Raw genomic sequence first — 19,055 nt, 5'->3', positions numbered from 1 at the left:
TGATTTATACACGAATACGTTCATAAAAAAGAAAATGTAGTAATATCATTACATAGAAAAGGTTTAAAAATTGTTAGATGTAAAAAAACTACACTAGATCGTTTTCGTGTTTCTAAAGTACCAAATTTAAATTGCAAGCTAAACAAATTCACGTCATAAAATCGATTATATAAATAATTTTACCTAAATGAATGGTGAAATGTGCCTACATTATGCTACTGTAGCGACACGCAATTCTTTGTGATCTACGAGTGACTCGTTTCATCGTCCGACTAAATAAAGATTTAACTAAAAAAAATAACAGCAAAGAAATAAACCTCATTTTTCTATTGTATGTTAATACCTGTCTACATTTTTTTAAGGTCTTTAACACTTTGCAATCCCATGTCCCTGATACAAGACATTGAAAATATGAAAATAGTCTCTGATATTTACGAAATATATGAATTTTAAATAATAATCCGTAAATTCCAATGTACCGTTGCTACAAAAATAAATCTGTGCAAACACAGAATAACTAAAAAGGAAAGGAAATATTCCTATAAGATAAAATTCCTGTCAAAGGTCCTACATTATTTGCTACTCCGTACAAAATTACTGCAAAATATTCCGATTATGAAAAGTTAAGATAACTCAATTTTATTCTGATGCTTGTTTTAATAAGTCGATGGTGCATATTATGCATAAATGCTAAAGTTTTGTAAATACTACATTGACTACCACAAGGGTTATCTTTAAAAGGCTTACAATAAATGAACTGTAATATTTCCAAGCTTTAACGTTACTGTCATTAGAAATACTGTCAAATAATAATTACACCATTCAACTATTAAATACTACTATTTATTAAATTATAATTTGAATAAAAAAAGATCTTTGGATATGGAAAATTGGCGTGGTAGTCAACGTGTTAATGAAATCTCAAGTTTGTCGTGTCGTTTAATACATTTTATAAAGATAAAATAACCTATATTTACGTCCGCCTATTTTTTCATATCAATCTTCATCCCAATCTAGCGTAAAATATGTCTGGATTCATTGGTATCACTTTATAACAATCATGGTTAAGGTGCAATTTAATTCATGCCGTGATAAGGGAAAGTTACTAGCTTCGACACTAATCGAAACTATCTTCGAACAAGCGTTTCCATTATTACCAAATGGATGAAGTGCATAGTTTAGTCACCATACAGGCGGCGCGCGTGGTTTATTCTCAAACATGGCAACTATCATATGTTTACAGGGCCCCGTTGGGTATAAAGGCCCTGTACCGCATCCTAAGTACAGAAATAAGTGCGATTTATCAACCTGAAGACCGTCCAGAGTACAAAGTGTCAAAGTATCGGATACAGGACTAGAGATGCGACATTTAAACAACGAATCAAGTCGACACAGCAGAGGCCAACAAAGAATCGGTCTTCGCGCTCTATCGTGCAGCTCCTACAATTCACAGTATATGTACAATAATAATTGCGTAAAGTTAATAAAACTCTGAACTAGAACAAGTTCGAGTGAACGGTGAATGCCTAGCAGAAGATCGGCGACAAGTCGTCCATTTTTCTACTTGAGTGTTTTCGCCTCCTCTAAGAACAATTTCAATTCCTTTACTTTGCGCGACAAAGACTCAGCTAATACGCTAACTCTTTTAGATTCTAGCTCGACCTCCTCGACCGTTCTTTCCAAGTACTCAATTCTATCGTTGCGATCCCGTGGGACCAGATTATTCGCTAGGTTATGTTGCTGGGGCATATATTTGGCCGCGCTGCGCCGGAAACGCGAGATCGTGTTGCTGTTGTCTTCGCATCCATCGCAGCAGTCGGACCATATTCTTAGATCCACGTGCGGTATTTCGTCGCAGTTGACGTATCTGTTCTCGCCTTCTGGCAATAGAAATACGTTCGGTTGTATTCGGTTAATGTTATCGCCGTTATCGCACAGAACGCGAGCCAAACTCGTCTGTTTGATCTGAGCAAGTTGCTCCGGTTTAAAGACAGTGGGGCTCTCGTACCAGAACCTGTCGCCATTTCTGGTACGTTTGAATTGCTCCAGCAACAGGCACTTGAACAGAGGTCCCACTTTAGCGTTTGGCAGCTGATCCTCCAAAACACCGCCTACCCAAACGTCCATATTTCCAGGATGACCATACAACTCTCGTAGTTTCTGTCTGACCCTGGCGCTGCGTATATCACCGGCCAGATCCTCGAAGGTTTCCACGCGCGACATGTTGCAGAAACGTCGCCACTCCAAGTACCCGGGCAGAGCATGATCTCTGCCGCGTTGAATGTTCATCGCGGCCAGATCCAGTGCCACTGCGTGAGCAGTGCGGAACAATTGCTCCGTCAGCTCAGAGTTCAAGTTCTCCTCGGGTAGTTTCAACTTGGCGGCAGTGGCGAACATGCCTCTCATCAAGGGATCGACGCCACCCTCCTCGACTAGTCTCCATGGCGCGAAGAACGCGTCTCTTAGAAGAAGAGGACCCTGGGGTATCGACTGAAAGAACTCATTCAGACGCTCGAGTTGCGGTTGAATCAAGGTGTGGCCGAATCTCAGGGCTGCGGTGGCGAAAACGTTCGACACGCTGGCGTCCAAGTTTGAGTCGTAGTCGCGATAAGAACCTAGAAGTTGTTCCGCTGTGCCATCGAACACGCGAGGTATCCAATGCTGATAAGTAATATGTTGCATCTCGGCACCGACGATCTTCCTGGCTTCTTGGTAAAGCTTTTCTCCATTCCAGTGAGGATTCATCTCCCGCAACTGACGAGCCACGCGGTTGTGCTCTCGCAGCCATATCGTGTGCATCGCCAGCAAACCCACTTGCTCGTTGGCTCGAATGTCCCCGGCTACGAAACAATTGATCGAGCTCTCTAACGGATTTCGTCTGCAATCCACAAACTGACCGGAGGCATATGGGAGCAGCGCTTTATGCCCAGGGATAGTGGGACCTTCTCGTAACAGGCCCTGATCCGTGGTTAAGTCGCGCAGATCTCTGGCCAAATCGTCGTCGTAACCGTACACCTGAGAAGCGTCTAGGTAGCTGGTAAGCTGGTTCAGTTGTTCGCGAGGCGTAAAGCTACCCCAGAGCACGCTCGTCATACCGGAACCGCACACCGCGCTGGTTCTGATGAAATCGATGCACCTTCTGTTAGATATTCGTGGATCACCCGGTGGAACCTCCATGGGGAAACATGGGGCAGCATTGTCGCAGGATTTCTTGCAGTCTATACCGTCCCATGATTCCCTGGATACCGACGGCAGGGAGTGGTCTAGGTCGTGATCCAAAAACTGACCCCATTGCATCACCATGTGCGTGATTCTCTCGTCGGGAGTTATGTTGTGCGTAGTCACCAACGTTGTCGAGATCAGGCGGGCTGCTGGCTTTGGATACCCGTAATAACGACGTCCCTTTTCCCAGCCTACCGGTGTCGAGAATCCGTTCTCGTAGATCGGTTGCAAGACTCTGTGGAAGCCGGTGTAGGATGATCCCCAAGTCGGATGGCGTAGGTTGTTGCAACTACCGTCTATGCTGCGGTACTTGTTGTGGAAGCACATGTTTGTGCAATTTTGCCGACGTCTGTGCCCGGTGCACCCGGACAATCTTTCGATCTCCAGGACCTGGGATACCAAATAATATCTTAGGGCACAGAATTAGTTGACAGTCGTCTGCTTGAACTCTCATCATGCTTGATTTGAAATGAACAGCTTTAGACAGTTTTCTGGGCCGATTAACGTTTGTAGATCAAAGTATATCATTCGAGGATGCTAAGAATATTATTATAAGGCGCTATAAAAGTAGAGATATTATATTGAATACACAACATTAGACTTGACGATAACATTATAACTGAAACAGTAAAGTTACGTATACGTGACAATGACCGTCAAAGGTTTAAGATATCTGAACAAAAATTTACCTGTTCTGGCGTTAGAACTTCCTCGTATCGAAACTCTTTGGTGGTATTTGCCGCGATACCGGCATTTACCATGCGTCTTATGTTAACAAGTGTTCTTTCGAATACTTCTGCTGGCCTGGCTACGGCACGGCCAACCGCGTCTGGAAACCGCGCGAGCGTAAATGGATTCACCCGTTGCGCGGATCTATCGTCGCTGAAGAGGCTTGTCAACGTGTTATTAATGGCGCGATCGATATCCTCTTTGGCATCTTTGAAAGCTCTGATCACCAAGACATTTGTCGCCTCGGGTTGACGAACGCGAACCAGAGCTTGCGCGGTCACGCGACCATATTCGTTCACAGCTGAGCACTCGTACCTGCGCGAACAATGTTCATTCAAGTACAATCGAATCTAAGTGATGAGAAGTTGGCTAGTGTGTCTGATCGAGAACAGTCTTCTCCCTATAGACAGAGGAAGATGGACTATACCACACAGTATCTTCTTCCAGGTAGTATACCATTCTAGAAAGATATTATTCTGTAACTAAACAGACTCGGTAGCCAACTTCTCATCTCTGCCTCTGAAAAGGTAAGGTGCAGTCGTTGATTTGCAGCCTGATTCTAGATTTGAATTTACCTTAATACTGTTCGTAGGTACCAATAAAAAATAAATTCACCTGCCAGTGTCCGCAGAGGTAACGTTGTAAAGGTACAAGCTTCCTCCTCGGGATATGCGGACTCTGTTCCCTTCGACGGCTGTTCCATCCTTCTTCCACTGTATCACCGGTTTCGGAACACCCTCCACCCTGCATGGAACCTCGATAATGGTGCCTGGTTCCACCTCCATGTCTCGAGGCTCGTAGGTCAACTTGGGCGGCCCGTAAGACGTGTCGACTACCTTCAAGTCGGCGCTGGTCTCCGCAAATCCATTTGAGTTCTGCGCCCTGCAAACGTACCTGGCCGCGTCCGACTCTTTCGCGGCGAGGATACGCAGCACGTTACCGTCTTCCTCGGTCGAGTAACGACCGACCAAGTTCAGGGGTTCGTTGTTCCTCCACCAGTGAATCTTGGGCAATGGTCGACCCTCGGCTTGACAAATGAAGCTCACGTCTGCGCCCACCTGTACCGTTTGAGACTCAGGCAATTGAGTGAATCTCAACGACGGCGACACGGTGACCACTGCTCTGGCTTTCCGCGACTTCGTGGACCCCATTTCGCTCTTGGCCACGCACTCGTACTCGCCAGTGTCCTGCTCGGTCGCGTCCGACACCACCAGCGTCCCGTCTTCCTGGATCGTGTAGCGGCTCCCATCCACGGGCACCTCGTTGGAATCTCGCATCCATTTTATCTCCGGCGTTGGGTCACCTATCACCTCGCAGGTGAAGCTGAAGGTGCCGCCTAGTCTGACTTCCACGTCCTGTGGCCCGTTCATGATGCGCGGCTTGGCTGGAGAAAGAGACACATTGATTCCTTCTTTCAAAGTTGGATCGAACGCTCGAGTAATATTTTTTTATACTTATTACTACCGTAGACCCTGTTGCAAAGGTCGGAGGAACTTTGGTACGTTTAATCATAAATGATGCTACATTTTCGTGGCTACAAGATGACTAGATCTACAAGCTACTCAACTGCAATGGAAGTCGTCCGGCGACATCGCCGTCAGCGAGCGACCTTTCATCTCCACGGGCGACTGGCAGTCGGCCGCCATCTCAGCGGGTTTGCTTTGAAGACGTTGCACCAGCCAAACGAGGTCGCAGTCGCAGACTAGGGCGTTGCTGTCCAGACGGAGCCGCGTCATCGGACCCACGTTCTGAAACGCGTCGGCGGGCAACCGATGGAGCATGTTGTTATGAAGGAACAAGCGTTCCAGGGCTGGTAAATCATTGAACGTTCCTCTTTTGATCTCGCGCAGGTGATTGTAATGCAAATACAGCTGCTCTAATTTCGGCAGACCCGCGAAAGCGCCCGGCGACACACGCTCCAAACGATTCTTGTAAAGATAGAGGATCTTTAGATTGGGTGCTCCTTGAAAGGTTCCTGGTTGGAGGTGTCTGATGCGGTTGTCGTTCAACAGCAGAGTGTGCAGTTCGGATAGACCGTGGAATGAACCCGGTCGGAGCTCGGCTATATTGTTGAATCGCAGGTCACTGAAAACAATTGGTTTTTGGTAAATAAAGCGTATCGATTCGTGAACGAATGGGAGTATTCCGTAATGGTACAAGTTGGTTGTTACAGTAAGTTGGAATAGTGCCTTTTCTCTTCAAGAATTGTATCTACAGTGTGCTGCTGCGAACTTATAAAACGTAAGAGTCGCTACAATATGGGCTTAAGACGACAAAGTATACATTTTTAGAACCGTCTACCCGTTAAAAGTACAATGATAGCGTCGATGCAGCCCGTTGCACGCTTCGTCGCTGCGAAGATCGTCAGAGTCATAAAGCGCGAAGCTCTTAATTAACGATTTTACTCGACTCGTTGCACATTACCGTCCCCTTCCCTACCCTCTAAATTGTCGGGCTAGTTCTCGGTTCGACGCGTCGGTATTTTAACCTCTTTATCGCCACGGCAGATCTTCCAGTGGCTGGTTTCGTCGAGCTCGATCAGAACGAAAATGGGACGAGTCGCGCGGAAGCTTGATTTTCGCGCTTTCCGCGATACGGCGCGTAATAACGGAACGACTCTTGCAGGAAGAATATTCTTTGGTAAAGAAGCTTGAAATCGTATATCCCGCCCCAGTTAATTACGTGCACTGTTACGATCGTTCATCTTTCTTCGATATCTCATTAACGATCATAGGAGTCGTCCGTGCGGATTAAATGAAAACCGATGCCTGCCTGCGCTCGTACAACTTGGGTTTAAACGTAGTTGTTGGATTGGAACAATGGGGTCGTAAGTTACTCTATAGAAACCATGTACAATTAGCTTGACGGGTCCATAGAATTACATATACAGCGAGTCACAAAATTATTGGCACAAGTATACGTTTAAAACAGAAAGCGTCGATTCGATGGCTTACAATTTCCGGGAATACATTTTTATCGTGGATTTATTACATGGTATTTATAGATTAAAGCGATCAGAAATCGTGTTCTTCACGGTGCAGGGAATAAACTCAAGATTTACGATCGCGTGAGCGATTTCGTGATTTCTGTCCGTAAAGAGTGATCGAGCGAATCATTGATAACATGAAAAATAAACAGAAGTTAATTCGAAACTCCACAGTACAAACATTTGGCCTCTACGGCGTGGAAACTTTCGGGCATCCATCGATTACAATTTTTGTTTATTTCTTTTTATTTATATTACGTAGTAAAGGACTGTTTACAACACCCTATATTTTTACTAATCTTTACCATAAAAATGTAATTACTATATTTTAAATATGTTTGCCTCTTATGACATTTGAGATATATGTATAACCCGTTCGATTTGTCTGACTCGCTCTGTACAACTCGAAACATTGTTCCGTTTCCTCTAGATGTCAACTCACCCAAGTTTGACTATCCAAATCATTCAATCGTTACGTGAATTATTGATAAAATTTTCTTTAAAGAAAAAAAAAGAAAAGGAGGAATGGCAACCATTAAGCAGAGAAGCAACTCCCTTTCACCGATCATGTGTTTTGACAAGCCAGTATTAATGACACATGGTATTTGCTTCGCGCCGCTTCAGTAATTTGCCTCAGGTACTCGTCGACGTCCGTAACTATTTGCGTTTCATTCGTTTAACATCGAAATAACGTAATACGATCAACGTTACTCGTCGATTTGTAAAATTTCCGCGAACCAGTTACTCTACGGATTCCGGTTTCAATTTTTTTTTCCTTTGCCGACAAACGAATTACAATGTCTAATAATAACGCGGGAAATCGTAGCGAGAAAGCGATAGAAAATAAATGTTATTAAACAGCGTTCGATAACGTTGAATTTTGACAAGTGTTTATCGATAGCTCGGACCGCTAATGCTACATATGTATATTGCTCCAGTAATATTTTTACAGATGCTGCCGCGAGGAACCATAAATATCTTCCAATGTTTGATACCGTAACATTTCGCGAAGAAACTTTGGAAGACAAGTGTTACGATGAATTGAATCAGGACGCGACGTGAAACATTGCGCCGAAATGAAGAATTAATGGAAAATAAATCATCGGATGAAGCGCGTTCGCAAAGAAGATTAATAACATGGTAATAAATTTTGATATACAAGGTATATTATTAGATAGGCTATCTATCGTTAGTTAGGTATATAATTAACTATTAACCATTCTAATCCGAGTATACGTACGCTTGTTCAGGAATAGCGATTGCGCTCGAGAATGGCGTGGGTCGCCATTGACCCACACTGCAACTTTGATATTTCGGTTACAACTAGAACTAAAATGATTAAATATTTCATGCATCGTTTAATTCGAGTTGAATGGTGTTTGTATAATAGAGGTACACTTCACTGTGTACCAAAAAAAGAGACGCTAAAAGCGCATTAGCAACTGCGATACGCGTCCGATCCAAGTTTAATTCGATTACGTTTAAGCTAATGAAAACATTCAACTCCGTAACGAACAGTAATTTTATTCATGTTCCGCTTTACAGGCCCTTTCAGCGATATCTGCCATTGAAACTGCTCGAGGCAAGCAGAGTCGGCTTCGTTTCTTTGCTAAGATTTTTACGAGGAGGCCTCAAGCACCCATTGTCTACCCTAGGTATAAACAAAGAACACCGTGCAACGCGGATAGCCGTAGAGCTAGGAGAAGACCGACAAATCTGCACGAAAATAGAAACTGGTAGAATGTAAACTACGAGGCCGGTTTATCGTGGCTCGAGACGCGAAAAAGTTTAATGGCATCACTGGCCTTCTTCGATCATTCCTTATTATAAACGATTTATCGCATTCTACGTGACATCTGATCGTCGTTAAAATTTAAAGACTCGTACGTGCAGTAATTTTTATTTATGCATTGTAAGATGCATTTCATTCTATCTAAATAAGAATTTCGTTTGACTTCGGTTGGTAGCATCGCGTTATCGGCGCCAGAGTCGGTCAAATTTTATTCACGAATAATTAATGGAGTATTAGCCTAGATGACGGATTAAAAAGTCTGTTTATAGATTCTAGTTTACTAACGAATTCAACTTAAAAATGCGTGTCAGCGTTAAAATATTATTAACCGTTACCTCACGTTCGAGTAGAGATAAGAATGGTCCGACATCGGTGAGAAGATTGGTCATTTTGTGCGTTTTACGCGATGCTTGTCTACGCAATGAATTTATCGTACGAAAAACAAACGAGCGGGATTTAATCTTTTATTAAAACGCGACCCTGATCTGCCGAGTCGCGAGGTCGCGAGCTGACCGAAAAAATTATCATTTTGCGAAGAGGTCAGGTTTTACTAACAGCATTTTACCTTGCCCCCTTTGAACTTATGTTTGCCGTCCACTTCAGAATTTTACTCTTGAAAGTCGGTATCGAGAACAAGAGCCTTTCATACGACCGAGAGTCTTCGGGATGGAAGTTGCCCCGTCACTCATAAGTTCGATGTATTTGTGTGAAAAGACCCTTACTCTCAATGCTGCATTCACTAGAACAGTGGTGCACAATCTTCTCCGTTATCGAATTAAATGTTAAATACAATTATATTTCTTGCAGGCTCAGAAAAATTATTATTACTCTTTGTTACGAAGAAATGCTATTACAGAAGAATGAAAGAAAAGAAATTAAATTACTACCCTTCGTTCTTTACTTAAGGTCGACCAACTTGTATAAAACTAAGATCGGTTAGAGGATTAGTTTGTAATTGTTCTATATAGACGGTTCTTTAGAACAATCAGAAGGTCCTAGCTTAACTAATCGCGATTTCTTTTAATTACTTATCCGAACCAGTATACGCATTAAAGCGCGCGCTTGTTTCTGAGTCATCTCTTAATATAAACCGTTGACCTGTCTTTCTCTAAACGAGATTTAATTGTCATTGGGTATCCGATGCTTTCGCAATTAGCTCTAAGCTATCGAATTAGTAATCTATTATTCATCAAAATAAAATATATTATTCAATAGAAATTCTATTATTTAAATACGTTCTGGTATTCTGCTTAATAATTGGACCAACCTCTGTGTTATTAGTTCCACTTTTTTTCTGTTATCAGAACGTACAATACTATTATTACTTATCGTTTGTTTCAACGTTTCCAGGTATGGTGTGGAAAGCGATCGGTGACAAATATTTAAACGAAGTCCTTAACCCGATTGGGGGTGTCGAAGGCGATAAAATATCCCGTCGTGTAAATATGTCCGTAGATACCGTCTTATCGTTTTTTTCCATCCGTGAAACGAGAATGTCCGCTTGTCGTTTGAAAAATTCAATACAAATCGTTCGCATAAAGTGAAAAGAACAGAAAACTTGTTGCACATATGTATGTATATGCACGAGTATATTCGTTTCGATGGAACGTACTTGCGAATTGATATATTTTATCTAAAGTATCTTTCATATATCACAATTTATTTATTTTCTATAAATAAAATCTTATAGAATATGGTCTGTATTAGATAGAATTAACGTATGAAAAGCCAGTATTTCGACTTGTGGGTATATACTAAGGATGCTAATTAATGTTTAACATATTGTCACCGGCGCGAAGCTAATAATTTCTCGGAACAGGCGTTGCACGATGCGTCGAATACTCGAAATAGATTCGACAGCAACGGAGAATCGATCTTAGAATGCATTGGTGCATCCGAGAATCAGCGTTCCTGCGATTGCACTTTGTTGTTTCCAAGAAAGATTAATTTCCAGCTAGCGTCGCCGTGTTTTATACATAGTTCAAGCGGCCGCGGCGGTCATTCCTATTTTAACCGAATCTGAAAACACCTTGCCGTTCGCCGCTGAAGAAGAGAAATTCGTTCCGACGTTTACGCTGACAGTGTACAAATAGCGGTACAACCGAGAACAGGACGATTCCACTAGAGAAAATAAATAGAACCATAGATTTCGATCTTGGAAAGAAACAGCTCAACAAACTGGTCTGTGCGGGCACAGGAAGACACGGTTCAAGGGAGCATAATGTGGATCGTTTAAGTGTGTACACACAAAGAGTGGCAAGGCCATTAGGTGGTGCAGCCTGGGAGAACGTAACTCGAAGCTTCAATTCTTTTTTTCTTTTCTTTACATCCTGCTGTTAATTTAGAAGTCGTTGGACATTCTGTAAGACCAAGGATGCAACACAAACGGTGATTAACGTGACCTGTGTTGTCTTCGTTCTTTGAACGCATTTAAGAGCTTTTCATGCAATTACGAGAGGTCAAATAATTGGAGGATTGCTCCAACGACTTTGTTGGAACAAAGTTTATTCGGTCCTTTGAAAGCTTAAACGCGGCGTACGAGCTTCCTTATGAAACATGACAATTAATAATGAAATATGAAACTAATAAAAGGACGTTGTACGCGTGGATAATTACGTATGACACAAGAGTAATTTAATTCATCGGTCAAGCGATTTCTCGTATCTCTATTTCACAATTCTAAAATACTACTATCAATTAGCCTAGATTATATATTTTCGACTATATTTTCAATGTTATATAACCATACGATACACCTGTTGAAGAATAATAAAAGGAAGTTGTCTAAATATCCGTGCTTTTTACTGGCGTTTCCAAGCTATTAACTTTTTGATGTACGATAAAATATAAAATAAAACTAAAGTAGAATACTATAAAAGAGTTGGCAAATATCCAGCAAAATAACGTACGAGGCACTAAACAGGCCTGTAACTTGGAGAAAAGATTGGACAACGTAAATGTTTATAGGAGCTTTTTTTATTATTTTCAGTCGAAACTATTATTACGCCCGTATTTCACGAAACATTTTCTACAAGTTGGATATTCAGTGAAAATATTATTACGTTGAGTATACGTTATTGGTTTCGTCTCTGTTGTTCGATTCATCCCTCTGAATTACCAAGTAACGCGATCCTACAATTATATCGCCCAGTGCATGGTTTGGAACGGAAACAATTGCTTCCATGCGATAAAGAATGCTCATAAAAGGCCCAGAATACCAAATTTCAGTTAACCCTTTATAATTCCAGGTGATTTCAATGGTTATTACCTGTATTTTTCAAGTTTTATTTAATCCTATATCATTATGATTTGAGGGAATAATATGGCCTACAATCTGTTTATAATTTTTCACGCGATTATGGACACAGTTGAAAGTCTGCGTTTAATACAATTTGCTTTCAAATGCTATTCAAATATTTTGCTAGTTGAATATTCAAAGGTTCCAATAACGATATTCGAATACTCGATAATTTGAATAATTCTACGCTATAAATGGTTTTCTGTCACCATCGTCAATAAGGTAATCAATTTAATTCTACATTTTCTCCCACATTCTCTCCCGCCATATCACCGAAACCATAATTGAATCTATAAAAATACCTGAACGCACAAACCGTGTCACCATTAAATTTCTTCGCGTCCAAACCTTCTGTACCCTTCATAACTATCATGAGATCTTAACTGAAATATACGAGCCTCATGTACTCTCCCCGTAAGATGATATATTCTGTTTTCTTAGAAAGGATTCAATATACGTAGATCTTGGCTCGTAGTTCCTTAGAAATTATGCTGCATTGTGCGTACGACAGAGTATAATTATGATCGTATCTGTAATAGACTTACTATGCAAAGACTAGAAGTTCACAGGAAATTGGTCGACACCATTTTCCTTTATAAAAATCGTAATGGTCAAATAAATTGTCCAGCTGGTCTCGCGTAAATGCAACTGACACTTTCTCTACATCTTTTCGTACGACTTTCTTACTCAACGTTTATGGTCAATCTCATTTTATTATGCTATTACAATAATTTGTACTGTTGAAAACTGTTCGAACTCTGATTTTCTCTCGGTCTATTTTGCTTCCTTTAAGAACTCTGATTTAGCGATGATAATATTACTTCTGTGTTGTTTATATATTTATTGTGTAGCCTGCAAAGCGCAAGAATTTATACTGTGTGCCTTTAGTAATGATACGTAATGATACGTAAACGTGCAAATAATGATATTTATCCGATCAAAACGCTCGAAAAAGAATACTAGAATACTCAAGCACCCGAGTAACGATATTCCAACCGCTCAAATACAAGATTAACGATACTCAAATACTCAGACGCTCGAGTAATGATATTAAAGTGCTCAAACATTGAAATACTCTAAGGTTATCCGTAGGATCGAAACAGAAAATAATTGGAATAGTCCCGAGCCCAGTTCGACGCGCCTGAACCGCCTCGAAGGAGCAAAGAGGCCAGGCGTCCCGCTTTTATCCGGCTCCGCGGGGCTACAGATACGATTTCGCTCTTCCCACGTGCATTCTGTACTGGAAATACCCGCAGCCTACACCGTGAATTGCCCGATTACACCGAACCCAATTTCTCTCCGGTGATCCACGAAGCCCCCGCGAGGGAGGCGGTTAAGAGCGAGCGGTTTCGAAGCTCCGAGCGCGGCGATCAGATAAAGAGGCCGAGTAGTCGTGGGCCAAGGGACGCGAAGGAAAAGAAGAGTAGAACCTGAAGTGGCCACTTACAGGACCGTCGTGTTGGCCGGTATCCGCGGTACCCGACTCAGCTTCTGAAACATGCACCTCACGGTCTTCACGAAGCACATGCACTTATGGGGGCAATCAGTCCTGCCGTCCTGCCGCTGCTCCGTCCCGGTGACCTGCAGGGCCAGCAGGGCCCAACAAACGACCAGTACCAGCCTCATGTCTATCGTCTGCACGATTCTTTCACATCGAAACAGCTCGCACCGTTTGGTAGAGCACGTGCTACGGCATCGAGGCAAACGAGCGGTCTCGAGCCTTTGGACGCTTTAAGGTTACTTTCACCTCTTCGCGCCGAGAGTTCCGCGAATAGCCCGTTCCCTCGAGTGTCCTGACACTCGGCTGAATCTTCTCTTCCCGACGAGCTTTCCTTGGAGGACCGTTGACCTCTTGCTAGGCTTTCCAATTCGTCGGAATCCTCAGGATTCCAATGATTCCAAGGTTTTGCGATTCTTATCCTTACTTCGGTACTCGAGGTTCCAAGATTCTCCTAGGAGAACAAATACCACACTTTATTGTCCGAGGACGCTTATGGATAAACTTTAGTTTTTTATTTCTAGACGCTCGGTACCGAAAAATGTTGTTGGGGTCCCGAGGACCTGACACCCGATGTACCTTTCCGTTCTCCCGGCTCGCAGGATTCCTCGGTGGCGAGCGAACGACGACTATCGTGCCAGTCGGTTTGAAGCAACGGCGGCGACAAAGGGAAGAGGCGCTGGGGGACGCCGCCGCTGCGTTCTGGTTCTCGTCTGGTCTCGTCGCGGCGGCTCGACTACTACTGGAGCTCCTCTGCGCTACGCCGCGCGCCGTGGACCCACGAGACCAACCATAAACGCGTCGCGTCGCGTCGTTCGGGAGCACGAAAGCTTTTCTTCGCTAGCCTCTCCCCCTTTCGTGCCCCACAAGTACCGATGGGATTTCAAACTTTTCGAATCTGTACATTTTTTTTTTATTATTAATTATATCTTTACGAAATAGTTCTATGTATTTTATAATTCGGTTACCAAGTCTGAGGGATGCATTTTGCATTTGTCTAAGCAACTATTGTCGGTATACTAGCGAAGAACGAGGCGAACGTCGGGCGTCCTTCTGCTGTCGCGACTACTTTCCTGGAGGTCTCCGGAGCGATCGTTTTTCTGTAAGTTGCAATTTCAAGGAAACCGCCGGCGTACAATTGGCTGCTTTGTATCTGTCCACTTGAACGTTTTTTGCGCACAGAGCACTTGGGAGCGTCGCGTTCTATAGGACACTGCGTTCTCGCGTAGAAACGCTGCCCGTGGAACACGACGTGGCCGGTATTACATCCTTGCTATCCGTGTTCTTGGTATTCTTGAGTATCTACAGCGTGTTACGAAGTTATATCCTGATCTAGTCCCTGAAATAATCGATGCATCTCAACGAGTCGGTGCTCCTGCTTGTTCGAACCTCATCCATTCCTAGTGGTGAATGTTTGAAAGGCTGGATCAGACCTGCAAAGCAATTGGAAGTTCAGTCGAAGAACATCGAAAGACAGTTACCGGTAGTGACAATGAAACTGATGTTGCGATGGCAGCTACAGTTAGTTCATAGAACGAGAGCCTGGAATTAAAAGGAGTGTCCTACGAATTCTAGCACGTTATAAATTCCATCCATAATAAACGCGAGGCTCCGCCCAGAATCACACGCTGCGGACTTTGCGAATCGAGAGTTATAGAATTCTTGCAACGGGTTCAACGACAAATACAAACCAATCTACATTTTTCTCGACGATATCGTTCGCAAACGAGACTGAATGATTACTTATCGAATATCAGCGACGATAATCGGTAAACATTCACCATTAAATATGAAAACTTTGCGAAGAGTGCGTTTGGAATTTGATCAGAAACGAACGGCGAAACGGACTGATTAAATATAATATAATTACATATATTAGCTAGCTATACTCGACGTTTATTCAGTAACTCGACTACGTTCTTCGTGAACGTTCGGAACGAAATCCCCAGACGGATAAGCAGGAATGCTCGGTGCACTGACGCGTTTGCATATGCATTATCTAGATGCTGGTTGCATCTGCGATCGTAGAACGTGCATGCACGCGCAGACGTGCAAGTTCAATGAGCGCCAGACACCGGCGCCAATCTATGGCTACGCGAGGCTAACAGTACCTAACCGATCTCTAATCAAAGGCTTCTCGACTGCAAGCCCTCCGATGACACTTTAATCTGACGTACAGCATGTGGACATAATCGAAGATCGTGTTCGCCAGCAATCGATCAGATGTTATAATCGATGTTGACGTTGCGCCAAGGATCGCACGTGCATGCATGAATTATGACGTTAGAGGATCTTTTCAACCCACGACTGGCGGACAAGGGTCTTCGTTATTTCAAAACATATATTTGTTAACATTTTTATACGATAGTAGCCTAAACAATTCCATGATTCTTGAAGGATGCAATGACGTAAAAAAAGGCTAATTCGAATGATCTATTAACGATCGTTCTGTTTGTGCACGCGTAAAAGTATTTTCTAGCCACCTGGTGTTCTATTCATCGAACGAACTCAAAGAGAGCGTAGGAGAGAAAAAAACGGGGCCATTACCTTCGTGACCTGTTATCGCATTGTCGCGGAACAGCTGCCTCCTCAGGGAACAATACAGGTGCATTGGAGCCGGAGAACAAAAGAATACTTAACGAAAGAGAAAGTATTAACATACTGGGTCACCGGTTGTTAAACGCATTCTTGATTAGAATATGAATACACAGCGTTTGAAGAACGACAATTTGGTCAGACGAGATAACGGTGAAGATTTGTTTGTCATTAGACGGGAAAATCTACTATCGTTTTACCAAAACCTGTGTTCTTTTCCTCCGTTAGACTATAAGGCGATTCTCCCGCAAATAGACTCGAAAGGAATGTAGGAATGTAGCTTAAAACCGTGACAACACTCCCATGTGTGTTTTAAGATTTCTCCAATCTTCTTGGTACGCTTTCCATTCAAAAAATAAAGTTAGTTAACGATCCAATATTTCCAACAGCGCAAACGAGATAAAAAGTCGAGGGAATCGAGAGGAAATTCTTGCGCTTATCGGGTGTCGAGTCGGACAACTCGTTATCTGTTGTTCCTAATATTTGCAACAAGCGTATTACGAAATTCTGTCCACCGTCGGAGCGAATAATTCGAAATGTGGGGAGACGCGTTATCGACTCGGAATACAAATTTGTCCGTCGGACGAACTAATAGCGCCGAGCGATAAAGTTAATCGCGAAGCCGTGCAATGTATGCAGAAACGAAAGAGGAACGGAACGACGCGATTTACTAGTTTTTTCACGTGGTACGAAAGGAACACACGCTCGCATAATCGCCGCGTTACCACACCGTGAAGATAATGCCGCGGGAGAGAAGGCTCGTGAGATTTTCATCGATGCCACAATCTCTTGCGCAATCGTCGATCGCGAGGAAACCAAAGATTCGAATTTATAATATGTATTATACATATATTAGAAATATATGTAAAATGATCGACGATAAACCTAGGAAAATTGGCTTGGCAATCAACCAGTTGTTAATTACGGTGAGAATTTTCTCATAAACGGTGTCATTGCTATGCATCCTTTTCCCGAAAGCCCTTTCACTTTCCTTGCGTTCTATTTTCCAGAGGCTGCGGTCCCCGGTTTGGGAGCCTCTGATTCGCAAGGACACCCCGTGGAGAGGCTATTTCAGTTATTGGTGTAATCGGATTGATCTCCGACGAGAGTGTCAGCGAAGATCGAAGACGTGGAACTAACGATGCGACGTGGCTGTCGACCGTAAATAATCCCTGTGTACAAAAATTGATATTAATGCGACAGCAGTGGTACACCGGGGCGGATTCGTCCGGGTTCCCAGCGACGATTTCATCGACGTCTATTAAGACTGTCGTTGACGCGGCAGACACAGCTGGCACAGTTGATGCCTAGATTAATCATCGTTACGTCGTTCATCGATGCGACGACCGTGAACGGGGAGGAACTTTTCAAACTCTTCGTATCGTTTTCATTGGAACTGATCGCCTAAGCGATCTACGATAGGACAATGTCGTCGAAAGTCGCCAAACCGCGTGGCGGATCAAAGGCCAAGGCACCCAAAGATCCACGTATTAGCCTAAACGTACTTTAAAAATATTTTTACGGCAGTTTACGTTGCCCCGCGTGCACATCCTCGTATTGCACGATAATGGCGGTCATGTAAAAGTGTTATGTCGATTCCATTGTCACGGGAGGGAGAATTGCGTGTGCTTCGATGCGTAATCAATTATGCGAGGCCATTTCACCGTCTTCATTCGTCTGGCGGTGCGGCTGAACGCGAAACCGAGCGAGGCCTTTCTCTCTCGACTCTGTGCCCCTTATGCCTGGTGTCCACTAAAGAGTTTTGCTTCCAAGAGTTGCTATCAAAAGTAAGACTCTCTAGTGCAGTGTTTCTCAAACTTCACCTTACCTTTTACCCTCGTGACGAATGAAAATTTCTGCTTCAAGTAGAATTAACCCTTGGATAGTCGAATGAATGCCGAACTCAGGATCCCTAAAAATAATTGAATTAAACTTTCAAATTTTTTTAAAAGAAACGAATTATTTTCAAGAGCAATATACTCGCTTTCCCAAAATACTGACCTTATCGACGGACCGTGTGTAGGTGTTTCCCATGTCATAAATATGAGGGTCAACTTAAACGAAACCTCATGTATGGTATTTTCTCGCGGTATTGGATTTGCTTTTAAATTTATTGCGTGCCGTTTTGAGTTGAAATTGGTTTCTTGCTGCTTGATAGGTAATTTGTTATGGTTCGAAATTCGTTTTCCGTGCCTCCAGTTTCAGCATTACAACTGTAATAAGAAGACTATCGATCGACGTGTCAGACATTGATATATTATTCGAGTGTAAGAATAAAGTAATGAACGGTGAAACCTTTGCGAGAAAAAATTTCTTTTAACATTTAATGAAACGGTGAATGAATTATATCGGTATAAATTAAGAGTGCACGCGAAGGAAAGGACGCCACAGAAATTGAGTGTGAATGGTAGCGAGCCACGAATGGTAAGAGTCCTCGTGAAATCCAATTATGTCTCTAGAATCTTTGCATGAAAGGAAAAAGTAATATTACGACTTCTATGAAATACGATTCGCGACGATGTGGATTCCAGCTCGGTGGGCCATTCAATTTCGATTACAACAAGTAAATATTGTGGGTGTAAGTTGGTTTGTCTATCTTTAGAAATAATCCCATCCTTCTTCGAGCGCATGAAACAAGGCTTAGGGTATTCTTTGAGGATTAATGGGATACTTCGTGCTCGCGATGTCTGGATCTCTTGGAGTTCTATTAATAGCGCCGGTTTCACGGATTAAATCGTGATCGCGGATATATTCGTGGTAGAACAGAATCGTACATTCTTGTACGGATCAAACCAACATTCACTGACCCCGGCCGAGGCATTCGTATTAGATCTAATTCGCTGTTCTCGAATAGTAAAACGAGATTTAAATTTCGCTGAACTCTGTGACTAATTTGCACACGCGGCAAGGGGATTAATATTTTAGCGTTAACCAA

The 19,055-nt window shown here is 42.9% G+C and overlaps 1 protein-coding gene across 2 annotated transcripts; it reads right to left on the bottom strand.

Annotated features, from left to right (window-relative positions):
- Positions 1–671: 671 nt before the first annotated feature.
- Positions 672–14,460, bottom strand: Pxn (Peroxidasin). 2 transcript variants are annotated; one of them, XM_076767285.1, is made up of 6 exons: positions 14,061–14,460; positions 13,475–13,979; positions 5,519–6,036; positions 4,567–5,335; positions 3,912–4,266; positions 672–3,612 (listed from the first exon to the last, which is right to left on the bottom strand). In XM_076767285.1, the coding sequence occupies exons 2-6, from the start codon at positions 13,651–13,653 to the stop codon at positions 1,561–1,563; spliced, it is 3,873 nt and encodes a 1,290-aa protein (XP_076623400.1). In that variant the 5' UTR covers positions 13,654–13,979; positions 14,061–14,460; the 3' UTR covers positions 672–1,560. The 2 variants fall into 2 exon arrangements, with proteins under 2 accessions (XP_076623400.1, XP_076623399.1); XM_076767284.1 differs by having other exon boundaries at positions 14,105–14,460.
- Between the last annotated feature and the right edge of the window lie 4,595 nt (positions 14,461–19,055).

This window comes from Colletes latitarsis, chromosome 6, assembly GCF_051014445.1.
Source record: "Colletes latitarsis isolate SP2378_abdomen chromosome 6, iyColLati1, whole genome shotgun sequence".
In the NCBI taxonomy this organism is placed as follows: Eukaryota; Metazoa; Arthropoda; class Insecta; order Hymenoptera; family Colletidae; genus Colletes; species Colletes latitarsis.
This window is presented reverse-complemented; position numbering and strand designations above follow the sequence as displayed.